This window comes from Martes martes, assembly GCF_963455335.1.
Source record: "Martes martes genome assembly, chromosome: 11".
In the NCBI taxonomy this organism is placed as follows: Eukaryota; Metazoa; Chordata; class Mammalia; order Carnivora; family Mustelidae; genus Martes; species Martes martes.
In genome coordinates, this window is record NC_137899.1 from 33,846,156 (window position 1) to 33,863,538 (window position 17,383).

The 17,383-nt window shown below is 35.3% G+C and overlaps 1 protein-coding gene across 2 annotated transcripts in view; it reads left to right on the top strand.

The window, feature by feature from the left end:
- Positions 1-17,383, top strand: part of RUNDC3B (RUN domain containing 3B) — a 142,130-nt gene that overhangs the window by 14,581 nt on the left and 110,166 nt on the right. For both annotated transcript variants that reach the window (XM_080818592.1, XM_080818593.1), the window contains exon 2: positions 4,619-4,734. In XM_080818592.1, coding sequence (XP_080674718.1) covers positions 4,619-4,734 — 116 coding nt within the window. The remainder of the gene's footprint in view (positions 1-4,618; positions 4,735-17,383) is intronic.

The following is a 17,383-nucleotide window of genomic DNA, read 5'->3' on the forward strand; positions in this document are numbered from 1 at the left end:
TACAGGTTTGGTTTTTATAGCACATCTTAGCTAGTTACTGTGTTATGGAGGAAAAGATTCTCATTATTTTGGCATAATGGAGCTAGCTACATAATTCTAGAGAAATAAGTGTTGAGTGGGAAGACTTGGCTAGCTAGAAGTAAAACATGGATTCTGAGGAACTGAGTTACCTTCTGAAATTGTGATTTGTGTTGGAGAATGGGATATAAATGATGAAGCAACGTTATTTTTTTTCCTTATCAACCTTGATGTAATAGAATATTTAAAATGGTTTCTCACCCTTAGATATCTTCATGCTTAGAAATACCAGAACTTGTATCTAAAGATATGCTTTAGGATATCTGGACTTTGTTTTTATTTTTATTCAGGTGTTGGATTAAAAGTAATTTAGTGTTCTGAGATTTACCACCCTAGGTTTTCCATCAGGCAAATAGTGTCTTCTGTAGGAATACAAGCTACTGATAAGATAATAAAAAGATGCATATATTTTATTGACGACTGATGTGTGTATGGCTCTTGGTGCTTCAAAAATATATGTATTATTATCCATGGTCTTTCTTACCACTATAATTTACAATGTGGATAATTTGTTAGGATTTTGTATTATTTCTGGAAGATAATAGGGACAAAAATCTTATCAGATTTTTATTGGTAGAAATTGAATATTCAGGGGCACATGGGTGGCTCAGATGGTTAAGCATCTGCCTTCAGCTCAGGTCATGATCCCAGGGTCCTGGGATGGAGCCCACATCAGCTCTCTACTCACCAGGGAGCCTGCTTGCCCCTCTCCCTCTGCCTGCTGCTCCCCCCACCAACCCTTGAATGCTCTTTCTCTGTCAAACAAACAAACTGAATATTCAAACATAGCTCTTTTTTTTTTTTTTAAGATTTTATTTATTTGACAGACAGAGATCACAAGTAGGCAGAGAGGCAGGCAGAGAGAGAGAGAGAGAGGGAAGAAGGCTCCCCGCTGAGCAGAAAGCCCTATTCGGAGCTCAACTCCAGGACCTGGCATCATGACCCGAGCTGAAGGCAGAGGCTTTAACCCACTGAGCCACCCAGGTGCCCCCATACATAGCTTTTTTTGATGAAATAAGTACTGTGTTATTTTTAAGTAAAATATTCAGTTCATTTCGCTGATGCACATTACAGTCCTAAATGCCATATTTTATTTATTTATTTATTTATTTATTTAAAAGATTTTATTTATTTATTTGACAGAGACAGCCAGAGAGGGAATACAAGCAGGGGGATTCGGGGAGGGAGAAGCAGGCTCCCTGCTGAGCAGGGAGCCCAATGCTGGGACTCCATCCCAGGACCGTGGGATCATGACCTGAGCTGAAGGCAGACGCTTAACAACTGAGCCACCCAGGCGCCCCATAATGTTCCAAAGTTTCCTTTTATTTAGGTCAAAATCCAAACTAGGGGTTTTGTTTATTCGTTTTAGGAACATTTTTCAATCTCTTACTGAATAAGAGCATTCTACTTATTTATTCTTATTAAAAGTTTGCTAAGGATTGGCAGCATTTTTCTCCTGTATTGTCAATGAGATGGGCATAAGAACAAAAACAAGTTTTCAAGTTTCTCTTTAATCTGATTTATCTTTTTATCCTCTTTTTGTTTCTATTCATTTACTCATGCATTGCCTCTGATGTTTATCTAACTTGAATATCTTTTAGGTACCAGAGACCACTTCAGTGTTACTTCTTTCTTAGATGTTCTTATTTTTTCTGTACATAATGGCTTCTGCCTTTGAGTCCCAGTTGTAGTTATAGATAGTACTACGTACTGAACATTAATCCACCTAAGTAAATGTTATTTGTCCTGACCAAAGAAGACTGAAAATTATTTGAATAATTATTTTCTCAATGCTGAAGAATATATAATTACTACTATTCTGGTTACCTAAGAGAAATGTTATTTCATTACATACAAAAAATGCCTTAGGTAGTGGTTCTCAAAGTATACTCCCAGACCCTCACCTCTTCAGAGGTCCAAAAGGTCAGAAATTATTTTCTTAACAGTTCTAAGAAAGTATCTGCCTTTTTGTTTCCATTCTTTAACAAGTCTGTAGTGTTTTCCAGAGGCTGCATGGTGTCTAATACTAAAGTAGTCTGACCACAGAAGCAGATATGAGGATTTATTCTCTTCTGTTCAATACAACATTAAAGATATTTGCAAAGAGCTACAACAGTGCTATTCTTGCTAATTTTTTGTTGTTTTGGAAAAGATATATTTTATAAAATACGTTATTTATGCTAACATGCAATGAATTGTTCTTTTTGTAATTAATAAATGGGGCAGTCCTCAATTTTCACAGTTCTATGTACTGTTTCAGTTACTCCAATTTATTTACTACCAGCCTATACCAACACAGTTCGAGTTTGACTACCATGGTCCTTTAACTGTGAGTAATTGCTTAAGATAAGATTTTGTTGTTGGCACCATGGTCTACAACTCAGTGTGTTAATAACATACGTACACCATAATCAGTGACCACTCACATCACTTGTTTCTAAGTCTGCCTAGCACTGGTCACTCTGCATGTGTTATTAGTTCATGCACAGAAATCAAAACCTGTAGTTGTATAGCTTCCTTGTGTCTTGGTGATAAACCCACATGATGTTTTACAAAATAAGGGTAATTAAAAGAGTGAATTGACCAACAGAGATGAAAATGTGGTGAAGAAACCGAAGTGCTGACACTGGAAGTGAAATTTGAATTGAACTTAAGTGGAATTACAGAATAAATAGTTAATCACAAGGGTGTCTGAGTGGCACAGTTGGTTAAATGTTTGACTCTTGGTTTTGGCTCAGGTTGTGAACTCAGGGTCCTGAGATTGAGCCCCACATGGTCTGCTTCAGAGTCTCCCTCTCCCTCTCCCCCTCCTGCTTTTGCTCTCTTTCTCTCTCAGTTTCTCTAACATAAATAAGTAAATCTTTAAAAAAAAAAAAAAGAAAGAAAGAAAGAAAGAATTAATGATGGGAATATTGACATTTCTGCTATTCAAGGGAATTTAGGTATGCAGCTAGAAGAACTTAGTGAAGGTGAATATATTGATATAAATGAATAGAGTGGTTATGACAAAAAGGAGGTCCCAGCAAAGTGGTACTGGCAAGCCACTTCACATTATAAGGCCTCCCCAAGATTTTCACAAGTGAAAATGCAAAAGGATAAAATGTTGGAAACTGGTCCACACTTAGAAAGGAATAATTTGCCAAGGCATAGAAAATATATTCACTCCATATTTTTAAGTTATCCAGTAAGAATACAAACTACTATTGGTAATTTTTTTTTTTAACAAAGAAAACTCCTTAAATTCTCAGTATTTCTAATGTTTTAAATTAGAGTGTACTATATAAATGTTTTACTACTTTTTTTCATTTCCCTACACATTATAGCTGGAGACAAAGAGAATTTTTAGTGTAGCGTTTTTAGATGTAATCATATAAAAAAATCTCTTTATATTACCTTATATATTTATTTCCTCTATTTTCTGTCCTGATTGAATAGTATAACCAACAAGCCTAAAACCTAAGAAGTAGTTTGTATTCCTTTCTCTCCCTCATAGTTTACATTTCTAATTGTTTAAAAATCTCATAGTTTGCCCTATTTCTTCCTTCCTCACTGATTGTCCTTACATAGGCACTCATTTTTCACCCTTCGTAGGGTATGACTATAAAGGCATGGCATGAGGCAATTGCTTGAGATGACAGACTGTTCTGTATCCCAGCTTTGATGCTGGCGACATGAATGTTGTTACATGTAAACAACCATAAACTTTTTCTTTTGTCTTGCCATGGTGTTGGTATGTAAATGTTTCTTTCCTATTCTTTCATAATAGGAAATAAATAAAGTATTTACTTGATTTATTTACAAATAAATCAAGTAGTTACTGACAAGGTCCTCTCTGCTGAAGCTGAGGAAATTTTAAATGTGTTTCCGCACATTTATACATGTGGCCCTGAAGGAATTTATATTCTAGTAAGATAGATACTACAGATAACAGCAGTAAGATAAACTGTAATTGTCTCCTACAGGGACCTACAAACAAAATGCTTGTGCTAGGAACCTCATTGAAGAGGTGGCGTTTGAGCTGAGTCTTGGAAAACACATTGATTATGACAGTCAAAAACAGAGACAAGGGACATTCTGATAAGAAGGAAAAATATAGCACACTTTACAGATTTGTAATTTTTCCTTTTTATGAAGCTCAGAAAAACTTTGGATCTACACCTCATGCATACTTGCATCCTGTTTCGTTCAGTTTTGTGCTCTAAAACTCTTAAAAGCATTTGAGTCTGACACTTAAAATTTCTTTTAAGCTATAGGGTAGCTTTTGAGTTTTTGGATTTAATAATTTAGGTCATTTTCAAATTCTGATTTTAATGTCCGTGAAGACCATGAGCTACTCCTAAGTCTTATTGTGTTCAATAGATAGGAAGTATGTAACTGAAAGACTGGTGTCTATGTAAAATTTCCTATTCACAGAGAAAATTTGAATAAGTAGAGTTTTCAGTATACATAATACTTATGAAGTACCTTTATAATACTTCCCCAAATTGTTTTCTTTCCATTTTTCCTACTTAGGTAAATGAATCAACTCTTTCTTTCACAGGTTTTCTGTGAAGACCCTGATTGATCGGTCCTGCTTTGAGACAATTGATGATTCTTCTCCTGAATTTAACAATTTTGCAGCTATTTTGGAACAGATTCTAAGTCACCGGCTAAAAGGTAACAGAATCAATGTATTTTTAGTCTCACAACAACTTTCTTTTTTAAAAGCTTGAAATTTTAGAATCCATACAGTCTGGTATGATTTAGATAATAGCCATATTGCATCTTGAGAAACATAAAACTGATTTTAGAATGCCTAATCTTTTGACCTATCCTTTGTCCCTGGAAATGAATTTCTGTTCTCCAATTTATGCCTGTTTCCAGGATGCATTAAAAGTGTTGAATGCATTAAGTGTCACATACATGGAGCAGAGTCACTTTCTGTAAGTAATTAAAATGAAAGCTTAAATTAAAAAGTAGCCCATCTTCGAAGGTTACTAGATGGTATTTTAACCAACTTACAAAGAAGCATCCAGGCATTAAGTTTTTTGCTTAATCTCCACTTCATTAAACTTCAGAATCTTTGAAAAAATTTTCACCATAAATAGTTAAAAGAGGTATGTAAAAAATGTGCTCAATTATGGTTTTAAAATAAATCAGTAAATATATTTACATTAGAAAGATAAATCTCTTAAAACTTAAAAGGTAAGATGGGAGCTGTGGTCTCTCAGATTTATGAAATATGTTTACTTTAAAAATACCTATAAAATACAGATGACAACATGAAGAAATATTATGCAACATAACACTTAGTAGTAATAAATAATAACTTTATTACATTAATTCCATTACCTTGGTCTTCCTAAAGGAAACTTGATCATCAGATGTTTTCACTTAACTTTTTATTATCTTTACTATCTTAATGGTACAGTTTTAAATCAGTAGCCTGCTTTGGTAATATAACTTATTAGAATCTCAAATTTAAGATAAAGGATAATTCTTTTCTGTATGATGCTGAAAGCCTCAAGCTTTACTCCTAAATGTTTATATCAGTTGAGCAGTCCTCTGGACCTGTATCAAAGGGTTGAATTTAATTACATGGGAAAACAAAATCTGGATTCAGTCAGCCCTTTGCAATTTAAAATGAGGTCCATAAAATCACTGATGCTTTTCTGTTAAAAGTTTGTTATTTTTGCATTTAAAAAGTTACATTTTTATTTTCACTGTCCTGTATTTCATAAAATTTCTGCCATTAATGTTACCTTTTATAAGAAAATAAGTTTTTATAAAAGCAAAGGATAGGAGAGTATTTTGACGTATTGTTTGGGTTACTATATTGTGTGTTATCTTTAAAATTTTTACATATAAGTTTATAAATAATACATGATTAAAAAAAACACATGCAACACAGTAGACCTTGATATACTTTAATGTTTACAAATATTTTATCATAATACTTCAGTTCCTTTGATTCAGTATACCACTTAGCATATGATTTCCTCACAAAATACATAAGCAGCTATCAGAAGAAAACAGGCCACGTTGAGATATCCATGCAAAGTGATTGGGCAGGCTCATGACCACATACATGGACCCCTCCTGCACACTAGCCTGCCATCTTCTGAATCCTGCCTTAGCAAAGTCTAGATGATAGACCTTTGGAATTACTTAAGTGTCATTTCTGAGAAGCCAGTGAATTACCATGTTGAAAATAGAATCCCTAGCTGATTCATGGATAAGAATTCCACTAGTATGACTAAGACAGTAAGAATGATGAGACAATGAAATCTATGTTACCTTTTTAAGCTAAGTAAAAATAATTTAAATTACATTTTTAAAAAATTTCCTGTAGATTAACTAATATGGTCACTGTGATTAGTATAGATATGAATCATGAAATGATCTTTAACTTTTGAGATGAAGTATTTTAAAGACTCAAGTGTCTACAGACTTCCATATGTTATTTTAGTATTCTAGCATATAACAAATTGCTTTTACATTTGGAGAAGTTATATAATTATTTTGATAGTACACCAAAATTTAGTATATAACTACTATTTTTTCCAATGTTTGCCTTTATAGAAGTACAAATTTAAAATGTATAACTTTGTGGGTTTGTGAGGTTTACTTTTCTCCAGCTACTTTTTTTTTTTTAAATAAAAGGACATTTAGTTTAGATATTAAATCTTTTGGAGAAAGATAAAATCCACCCTCAGGCACAAAATAGGCTGTATTGACACAGGTAAAGTAGAAAACTTGAAACAGTTATTTCTTTATTCATTTTAAAAGTCCCCTAATTTTTTGAAAGGAAGCTTTTAAAATGACATACATTAATCCTGTTTGCAGTTATTGTTCAATAAAGTGATGATCTTACTTTTCTGGAATATAGCTGAGAACTAGGAACTAATCACAAAATATAGAATTCAAAGAGACCTCAGTTCAGATCTTACCTAGTTTTGGGCCTTTTTTTTTTTTTTTTTTTTTTTAAGTATCATCTTTCTCTCCTCCCCATCGGCACCTGCCCTAATAGAAAGCAACTGCAGATGCTGGGTGTATAAGTGGAATGTCTTGTCTAAGCAGATTGGGGAAATTGGGCATTTTACCTGCTCAGCAGCCATTGTACCCCACCCTACAACTCCATAGCGCCTCTTCAGGTATTGCCATGAGTCGCAGATTAAAAATTATTCTAGGCTCTCTCCTGAAGCAATCCACTCAACAATATTTGTGACTGGTGGACATATAGTCTTGGTTTTAATACTTCTGATGTGTGGGAACTTATGATAATAAAGCAGTTCATCACATTTTGGGGCAGTTTAGATTGATAGAAAAATCTTAAATAAATAAAGCCAACCTATCTGACTCTGCTTTGATCTATTTTCGTTCACAATTTTCCAGTTTTGAGCCTAATAAATATTAAAACATTGCTATTATAGAATCCTTTCTCCTTAGTCCCCCCTTTTTCTAGGTAATGTATCTCTAGTTCCTTTAATGTTCTGGAACCACCACTCTCTTATTCTTCTGGTTTATCAGTGGTTTATTAGTATTGCTCTTAAAATATGATACTAAAAACTGAGTAAAGGGTTTCAGAGAGGTGAACTCTGTATTAGTTCAGAACTTAAGATTACACTGACATTTTGATTCCCATATCACACTTTGGGTTTACATTGAAATTAAGACCAAGTCAAATCCCATAGTTTTTAAAAAATTGAACTATTCCTTATTTAATGTTTTAGTTAGTTCTCTAGTAAGTTGCCTGTGTACAAGTTTGATAGGGATAAATATAGTATTATTTAGTTTGTCATCCACTTTAGAGATGGATGAGCTGGCTCTCAAAAAGAAATTTAGGAGAACTTCTAAAGATAAAGGGGACATACTTTTCCCTATATCTCTCACTAAGTATATCTAAAACCCTGGACATTATTATATAAAACAAATAAAAGAAGACTCCAAAAGGTAGGGAGAAGAAGGGAGACTTTCTAGGGACTGTATGACTTTGGGAATGACTTGATGGGTTCTTTGATTTTCTGCTTGCCTTGTATATCCAAGACTGGATAAGCCAGTAGACTATAAACAACAGCAGGTACAGAAAAAAGGCAAAGAGCTTTTACTTTTAATTTTTTTAAAGATTTATTTGTTTATTTTAGAGAGCACAAGCAGGAGGTACAGAGGGAGAGGGAGAGAGAATCTCAAGCAGACTCTATACATTGAGCATGGAGCCCGACATAGGGCTCAATCTCATGACCCCGATATCACGACCTGAGCTGAAACCAAGAGTCAGATGCTTAACCAAGTCACCCAGGCAGCCCAAGGTGGAATACTTTTAGACATTCCCTCCTCCAGCCAAATGACACAGAAAAAGGGTAGTACCACTCCCACCCAGGCCAAAAAAAGCTAAATGGAGAACTTAGAACTTTCTGTCCTCATGAGATGTAACACTGTCCCACCACCACCATCAGTGTGGTATCAGAGAAGGCCAAGCAGAGAACTGGGACTTCTTCCCTTCTGGCTGGTTGTGAGCCTTCCCTTCCCATTTAACTTCCACCCCCCCCATGTTAATAAACAGCCTGGACTTCCATTTCCACCCAGCAGTAATGAGGGGTCATTTCTCTACCGTCCTGAGGCTGATCAGAAGAGACCTGTTGGAGACTTATGTCTTTCACCATCACCCAGCAGTAACAAGGCCACTCCCAGTTCATTGTCAATGGAGACCATGTAGTAAGCCTGGACTCCCACCTCTACCCAGCAGCAATGAGGACTCCCCACACTCAAATGTCAGTGGAGGCCAACTGGGAAAAGTGGACTTCTTCCTCCACTTGACAGTAATGAAGTGGTGCCCCTTACTCCTTGCCTTCCACTGCTAGAAATGTCATAGAGAGCCAGTGAAAAAAGAAGTTTTAAATAAGGTCCTGAGACTTACAAAATGAACATGTCCAGGTTTCATTTGAAGATGACTCATCATACCAAGAACTAGGAAGATCTCAAATTGAATGACAAAAGATAATCAATAGTTATCAACACTGAGATGACAGATACTAAGTATTAGTGACAAAATCATAAGTTCGGTCATGATAAAAATGCTTTAGTGAGCAGTTACAAACATTCTTGAGACAAATGAAAAAGTAGATAACTTCACCAAAGATATAGAAGATATAAGAAAGAACCAAATAGAAATTTTGTTACTGAGAAGTACAAAACCAAAATAAAAAACTCAATGGATAGGCTCAACAGGAAGATGGAGGGGACAGAGAAATCAGTGAACTAGAAGACAGAAACATATCTAAACAACAAAGACTAAAAATAATCCAAAATTTAAAAGTGGACTTAAAGAAAATAAATAGACCTGCAGGGACCTGTGGGACTATAACGAAAGATCTAACTCTTTTCATTCGAGTATCTCTAAGAGGAGAAAGAGGAAGGCACTGAAAATGAGCTAAAAATATATGACTGAAAATTTCCCAAATTTGTCAAGAGATGTAAACATATAGATTTGAAAAACTGAGTGAATCATAATACAAATCCAAAGAAATTCATGCCAAGACATAAACTTTTGAGAAATAAAGACAAAGAGAAAATGTTGAAAGTAGCAGGAGAAATACACTGTGTCTGTAAGGGGAAAACAATTTGAATGATAGCAGATCTCTCATCAGAAACCATGGAAGCACTTCTTTCAAGTGCTAAGAGAACAGTGCCAACACAGACTCCTCTATCCAGCAGAATTATCCTTCAGTAATAAAGGGAAAATCTAGACATTCTCAAGTCAAGGAAAACTAAGGAATTTTTTTGCCAGTAGACTGGGTAAAGAACTGTCTTCAGGCAGAAATGAGATAAAAGAAGCAAGAAAGAACATGGTAAATACAATAGGCTTTCCATTTTATTTTTTAGTTTTCTGTTCTCTCTGGTGTTGATTTTTCTGTTTTCCTTTTCTTGTCTTCCTGTGGGTTACGTGGATGGTTTTTAGAATTCCATTTTTGTCTATCTATATTGTTTTTGAGTACATCTCTTTGTATAGATTTTTTAGTGGTTGCTCCAGGTACTACTTTGTATATCCATAATTTATCACAGTCTATGAATGTCATCATTTTCCAGTCTTAAATTTAAAAGCCATACTTTTCTTTGTTTCCCTCATCCTCCTCCATTGATAATATTGTTGCTTTAAAAAATTAAAAATAGAAAAAAAAATAAAAATAGAACTACCCCTATAATCCAGTAATCACACTACTGGGTATTTATCCAAAGAATACAAACACAGTAATTTGAAAAGATGTATGTATCCCTGTGCTTATTGTAACATTATTTACAATAGCCAAATTATGGAAGGAGCCAGTGTTCATCAATATACAAATGGATAAAGAAAATGTGGTACATTAGGACACCTGGGTGGCTCAGTCAGTTAAGCATCTGCCTTTAGCTCAGGTCATGATCCCAGGATCCTGGGACTGACTCTTGCATTGGGCTCCTTGCTCAAAGGGGAGCCTGCTTTTCCCTCTGCCTGTTGCTCCCCCTTCTTGTGCTTGCTCTTTATTTCTCTCTCTGTCTGACAAATAAATAAATAAAATCTTTTTTAAAAAACTATTTTATTTATTTATTTGAGAGAGAGAGAGAGACAAAGTAAGAGAGCATGAGAGGGGAGGTCAGAGGGAGAAGCAGACTACCCGCGGAGCTGGGAGCCTGATGTGGGACTTGATCCCAGGACTCTGGGATCATGACCTGAGCCAAAGGCAACCACACAACCAACTGAGCCACCCAGGCGCCCAATAAAATCTTTTTTAAAATATGCTCTGCACACACACGTGTGTGCGCGCACACGCACCAGATATTATTTAACCATACCAAAAATGGGATGCCTGGGTGGTTCAGTTGGTTAAGTGTCCAATTCAATTTCAGCTTAGGTCATGATCTCAGCGTTGGTGAGAGTGAGCCCCACCCGGGCCTCACACTGAGCCTGGAGCCTACTTAGGATTTTCTTTCTCCCTGTGCCCCTCCCCCTGCCCTCACCTGTGCTCAAGCTATCACTACCTCTCTTTAAAAAAAAAGAAAAGAAATCTTGCCATTTGCAAAAACATGGATGGACCTAGAGAGTATGATGCTAAATAAGATAAGGGAAAGACAAATACTATATGATAACACTCAGGCGAAATTTAACAAAGAAAACAAGTGAACAAAGGAAAAACAAAGAGACAAGCCAAGAAATAGACTTTAACTATCTACAAAGAACAAGCAGGTAGTTCAGAGAGGAAATGGTGGTGGGGGAATTAAGAGCATACTTTTCATGATGAGCACTGAATAATATATAGAATTTTTGAATCACTGTATTGTACACCTGAAACTAATATAACACTGTATGTTAACTATACTGGAATTAAAATAAAAAACTTTAAAAAATACATATAATTGCTTTAAGCATTCCCCTACAAAAGATTAGAACCACATTAGACTGTTAAAAGTTTTATTTCCACCATTAAATATAACTGAGAACACTCAGGAGAAGGCCAGCCTATTTCAGGTTGCTAATGTGTCTAGCAGAATCTGGGACTTACAAGACAAGGAAACTTACCTGCTGTGTCATTTCTTGGCTTCCAGTGTCCCTGGCCAGTCTTCCTTTTATTCTCCATCTTCAGAGTATTCTCATACTTGTTTTATGTGTAATATCGAGAGTTTGTATTTGCATTTAGGAAAAGGAAAGTGCATCTACTTTATCTTATCTGAAGCTAGAATTCTCCTTTAATTTTTTAATGTGAAGACTTACATAAATGGTTTTCCTAATGTTAAATCATCCGTATATTCTTGGGATAAATCCAGCTTGAGCCTCATGTATCGTTTTAAATCTTTTTTTTTTTTTTTTAAAGATTTCACTTATTTGACAGAGAGACAGAGATCACAAGTAGGCAGAGAGGCAGGCAGAGAGAGAGGGGGAGGCAGGCTCTCCGCCAAACAGAGAGCCTGATGTGGGGCTCGATCCCAGGACCCTGAGACCACGACCCAAGCCGAAGGCAGCAGCTTAACCCACTGAGCCACCCAGATGCCCCTTATGTATTGTTTTAATATACTTGGCCAGATTTAGGATTTAGTTTATTAATACCGTAGGAGTTTTTGTTCTGTGTAATTTCTCTGTTTTGTACTTGCTTGGTTATCAAGACTATGTTATTTTCACTAAATGAATCAGAGGCGTTTTATCTTTTTTTAATTCTTTGTAAGAATTTTCTATTAGTTTGGAATTGTGTTAGATTTTGCTAGTAAAAATCCTGGGCCAAGTAGGGTATGTGTGTGCTTATAGATCTCTTTAGGTTGTTGATGACTTCTCATCTATATTCTTTCCACTATCAGTTTTTTCTTTTCTGTGCCCTCTTAATTGTTTAATGCGTAGTTAGTTGCACTTTTCCCTTTCAATGTGCCACATTTTAAATAGTTAAATTAATTTAAATGATTTTAGAAAGTTGAAGCTCACTGAAGAGACAGAAAGACTAAAACTTAAGGCACATGTTCATCTTTGTAACAATTTTTTAAAACTAAGATTCTTTTTTTTTTTTAAAAAAAAAAACTTATTCCTTGTGCTCGCTTCGGCAGCACATATACTAAAAAAAAAACTTATTCCTTACCCTCATTATTTGTGAACCATCTTCCCCCTCTTCTGAAGGATTTGACGTGTTTCATTTACATTGCTGTGAAGGAATGAAATTTCCATTAGTGGATACCTGGTGCTATTATCTTCCATGTAGTTGTTGGCCAGTTGGTTCCCTTTTGCATTTCTAATATTATTTCTTTTCCCCCTTTTTTTCATAAACAATATTGCCAGAGATTTGTTAATTTGATTAGTCTTTCAGGTAATTAACTTATGGCTTTTTTGATCATATATGTATGCTAATCATATCATTATTTCTTCTGTTACATTTTCTTTGAGTCTATTTTGTTATGTTGGGCTCCTAGCAGATTATTTTTCAAACTTCTCTCCAAGTAATGCTTTAGTTACATGTGCAAGTTGGGATATATAGTATTTTTATCCATATTGATTTTTAGGTAAATTTTACTTTTCATTATTATTTCTTTTTTGGCTTATGTGTTATTTAGAAGTTAATTTTTAATGTTACTGGAAACAAGAATTTTACTTTTTCATTTTTGCTTCTATGTTAACAGAATTGTCAAAGAATTTGGTCTTTATGGAAGATTTTTTGAAGTCTGTAAGTTCTGCTTAATGGCTTAGCTTATGGTTAGTTCTAATAAATGATTCATCTTGAGAAGAATGTGTATTCTCTAATTGCTGATTATGCTTCTGGAGTTTATTTACATTTTTGACAGCTTGATCTATTAATACTTAAAAATTTGAAACTTATTATTCTGATGGATCAAGTTACTCTTATAGATTTATTTTTGCTTTCTATATTTTGAGTCTATTTTGGTATATTCAGTTTTAGGGTTTTTATAGATTCCCTTATTTACTGTTTATTTATCATTTTTGGCTTCATAAGAATTTTGGTGATTTTTTTCATGTGCTAAATATATTTTATTTTAATTTTTTTAAGATTTATTTATTTATTTGAGAGTGGTGGGACAGGCAGAGAATCTAAAGCAGACTTCCAGTCGAGCCTGGAGCTGAGGAGGGCTCTATTGCACTATACTGAGTTCATGACCTGAGGGGAAACAAAGAGTCAGTTGTTTAACTCACAACTGTATTTTAAAGTGTGTTTGTTATATTTTATCTGGCATTTCCAAATTTCCTTTTGTTCTGTGTTAGGTAGCAGGAGGATGTTCCTAAAATTCATTGTTTCCCACTCCATAGACAAATTAGTGCTATCTCTAAGGAGAGCTCCAGAACTTTCTCTTCTCTTCTTCTTTGAAAATTATCCTTGCCCTTTGTTGTTGATTTGAGTGAATAGCTAAACTTAATGGGCAAATTATGTGATATTGAAATAAAACAACTATGGCCCTAATTTTCAGTGTTCATTAGTTCCTTTTAGATAGTTTCTATTGTCATGTGATTAAAAATATTTTTCATTAAAAAATACTCAGGGGTGCCTGGGTGGTACAGTCGGTTAAGTGCTGGACTCTTGATTTAAGCTCAGGTTATGATCTCAGGGTCCCTGGAATGAGCCCCACATAGGGCTATGCATTCAGTGGGGAGTCTGCTGGAGATTTTTCTCTCTCCCTCTCCCTCTACCCTTCAGTCTCTTTCTACCTCTCAAAAAAAAAAAAAAAACTCGGGCATATATATATATTAGTACAGTATATATCACATATACTGTAATATATAAATCACTTTATTATATATGTTAATGTTTATGTGATATAGTATATTTTTTTAAGTTAAGACACCCCTTTTTCCTATGTCCCTCTATTTATATAAATCCACCTATTTCCACTGTGAAAATTCTATTTTTTCCCTTGGATGCGAGGATCCTTTTAAAAAAAAAATTATTTGAGAGAGACAGCATGTAGGAGCAGGGGGAGGGGCAGAGGGAGAAGGAGAAGCAGGAGTCTACAAGGTTCTTTTCTACTTGAGCATGAGGTATACCCCTGCTTATTATCCACTAAAGCTTTTATTTCACTAGTCATTTCATTTTCCAGTTCCACTGCATTCTTGCTTCCTTTTTATTCCTTTCTTTCTAGCCAGTTTTCTCTGTCTCTCTATCTCTTTTTTAAGATTTTATTTATTTATTTGACAGACAGAGATCACAAGTAGGCAGAGAGGCAGGCAGAGAGAGAGGGAAACAGGCTCCCCGCTGAGCAGAGAGCCCGATGTGGGGCCCGATCCCAGGACCCTGGGATCATGACCAGAGCCCAAGGCAGAGGCTTTAACCCACTGAGACACCCAGGCACCCCCCCTCTCTATTTTTTAATATTTATTCTAGATTAAAAGAGACAGTAAGGGGGGAGGTGGAGAGGGAGAGAGAGTCTCAGCACAGAGCCCAACTTGGGATTGATCTCACAACCCTGGGATCAGGACCTGAGCTGAAACCAAGAGTCAGATGTTTAACTGACTATACCACTCCAGCACCTCTCTAGCCAGTTCTTATTAAGCTTTTCTTACAGGTGGCTTTTCTCTTTCCTCTGCTGTTATTATTGCATTCCGAATTTTCATTTCATTCTTCTTATCTCTGGCAAATTTCCTAAGAAAACTTCCCTTATTTTTTTACTGTATCCTTTTTCAGGGAGCATGGGTTCTATTTATCTTATGTGTTTTACTACACTGTACTCTTACCATGTTACAGCCTTCAAAAATTGCAATGGAAAAACCTAATTGAATTTACAATTCTAGCCAAGATGGAGTAAGCCCACTATGATCCGAACTGTCTGTTATAGTCAGGATGCTATAGAGAAATGCCACAGACTGGGTGGCTTAAACAACAGAAATCTATTTCCCACAGTTCTGGAGGCTGGAAAGTCCAAAATCAAGGTACTAGCTGATCGTTAATTCTGGTGAGAATTTTTTCCTGGCTTATAGATGGTCACCTTCTAGCTTTGTCCTCACATGGCAGAGAGAAATAGGGAATGTTCCCTGATGTGCCAGATCAGGACCCCACCCGTATGACCTCATTCAACCTTAATTACCTATATAATCATGTTGGGTGTTAGGATTTCAGTGGATGACTTTTGAGGGAGGTAATTCAGTCCATACCACTCTCCCACTGACTACATCTAAAAACTCTGGACAGAATACAGAAAACTAGTACTTGTATACATCAAAAAATAAACAGTAACATCGGATTGAGGAAAGATACCAAAATTTGAAGAGAAATTTTTATAGGCATGAATGTCCTGTGTATTTCTTTTCCCTCCTGTATCCTTAGCTTTAACCTCAGGGGGCCTCAGTTCTTATTTGCCCTGTGGATGCGGATAGCAAAAACTCCAACAGTAACCTTCTTTTTTGGCCAGAGAATAAGGAAAAAGAGCCTCTGTGAGTCAGAGGCTCTTTTTCTCTTTTTCCTTGCTGCTTTCCACCTAAGTGCAGCTTAAGTTGCCCAAATCTGTTTGACAGTGGGGGAAAGAGGTAAAAAAAGTTCTGATAAAAGAGAAAAAACCTTTCATCAGGTTAGAGAAATTAATAAAGGAGGGACCTGGGAGCTGAGGATCGTTATCAGGGAAGAGAAAGCTGGAGAGAAGAATGTCCTAATTCTATATGCTAATGAGCAGCATGAGTTCTGGCTTCACACCCAAGATTCTGAGTACTGAGCTAGGATACTGCCAAGTTCCAGAATGTCAGGTATATATGGGAAAGACCCAAAGAATCATAGCAAAGGCTTTACAAACTAAGCTTATACTGAAATCTCTGCCCAGGTAAGAGGCAAAAAAGAACTTGGCTATCTGAATTTAACCAGGTTGATTGCCTCCCAAAACAAAGCACAACAAAAATCAACATACTCCAAAGGATTTTTAACAGAATTCAGATTTTAAAAATAATATAAAAACATCTAGTATAAAACCCAAAATTGCCTCATGTATGAATAACTAGGAAAATATGACCAGTTCTCAAAAGAAGACAAAGATGCCATCCTGAGAGTAATTACTGAAGATATTATAGCCGCCATTATAACCATGCTTCATGATGTAAACATTCTTAAAATGAGTATATAAAATAACTTGTTCAATAACTGCAGAATGTATATTCTTTTCAAGAGCAAATAGAATATTCAAAAAGATCTCATTTTGAGTCATAACCCACAAACCTTTAACAAATTTAAGAGAATTGCAATCATTTAAGTATTTTCTCTGATTATAAACAATGTAGAAATTATAAACAAAGATCTGAAAAATCACCAAATATTTGGAAATTAAAAAAAAAAAAACTTGTAAATAGCTCATGGGTCAAAGAGGAAGTCTCAAGGAAAACTACAAATTATTTTAAGTTGATGAAAAACAAAAATGCATCATAGAAGAGAACATGTCACAAGAAAATATTAAAGGCCAGTATCCCTGATGAACATAGATGCACAAATCCTCAACTAAATATTAGTAAACTGAGTTCAACAATACATTATAGGTATTATATACCATGATCAAGTGAGATTTATTCCAGGGATGCAAAGCTGGTATAACATCTGCAAGTCAGTCAGGGTGATATACTGCATTAACAAATGAAAGATAAAAATCATGATTATCTCACAGATGTGTTTGACAAAATTAAACAGCCATTTTGATAAAAATTCTCAATGAAGTGGAGATAGAGGGAACACGCTTCAACATAATAAGGACCACATATGACAAGCCCACAGCTAACCCCATACTCAACAGTGAAAAACTTAAAGCTTTAACTCTAAGATAAGGAATAAGACAGGAATGTTCACTCTTACCACTTTTTTCAGCATAGTATTGGAAGTTCTAACCAGAGCAATTA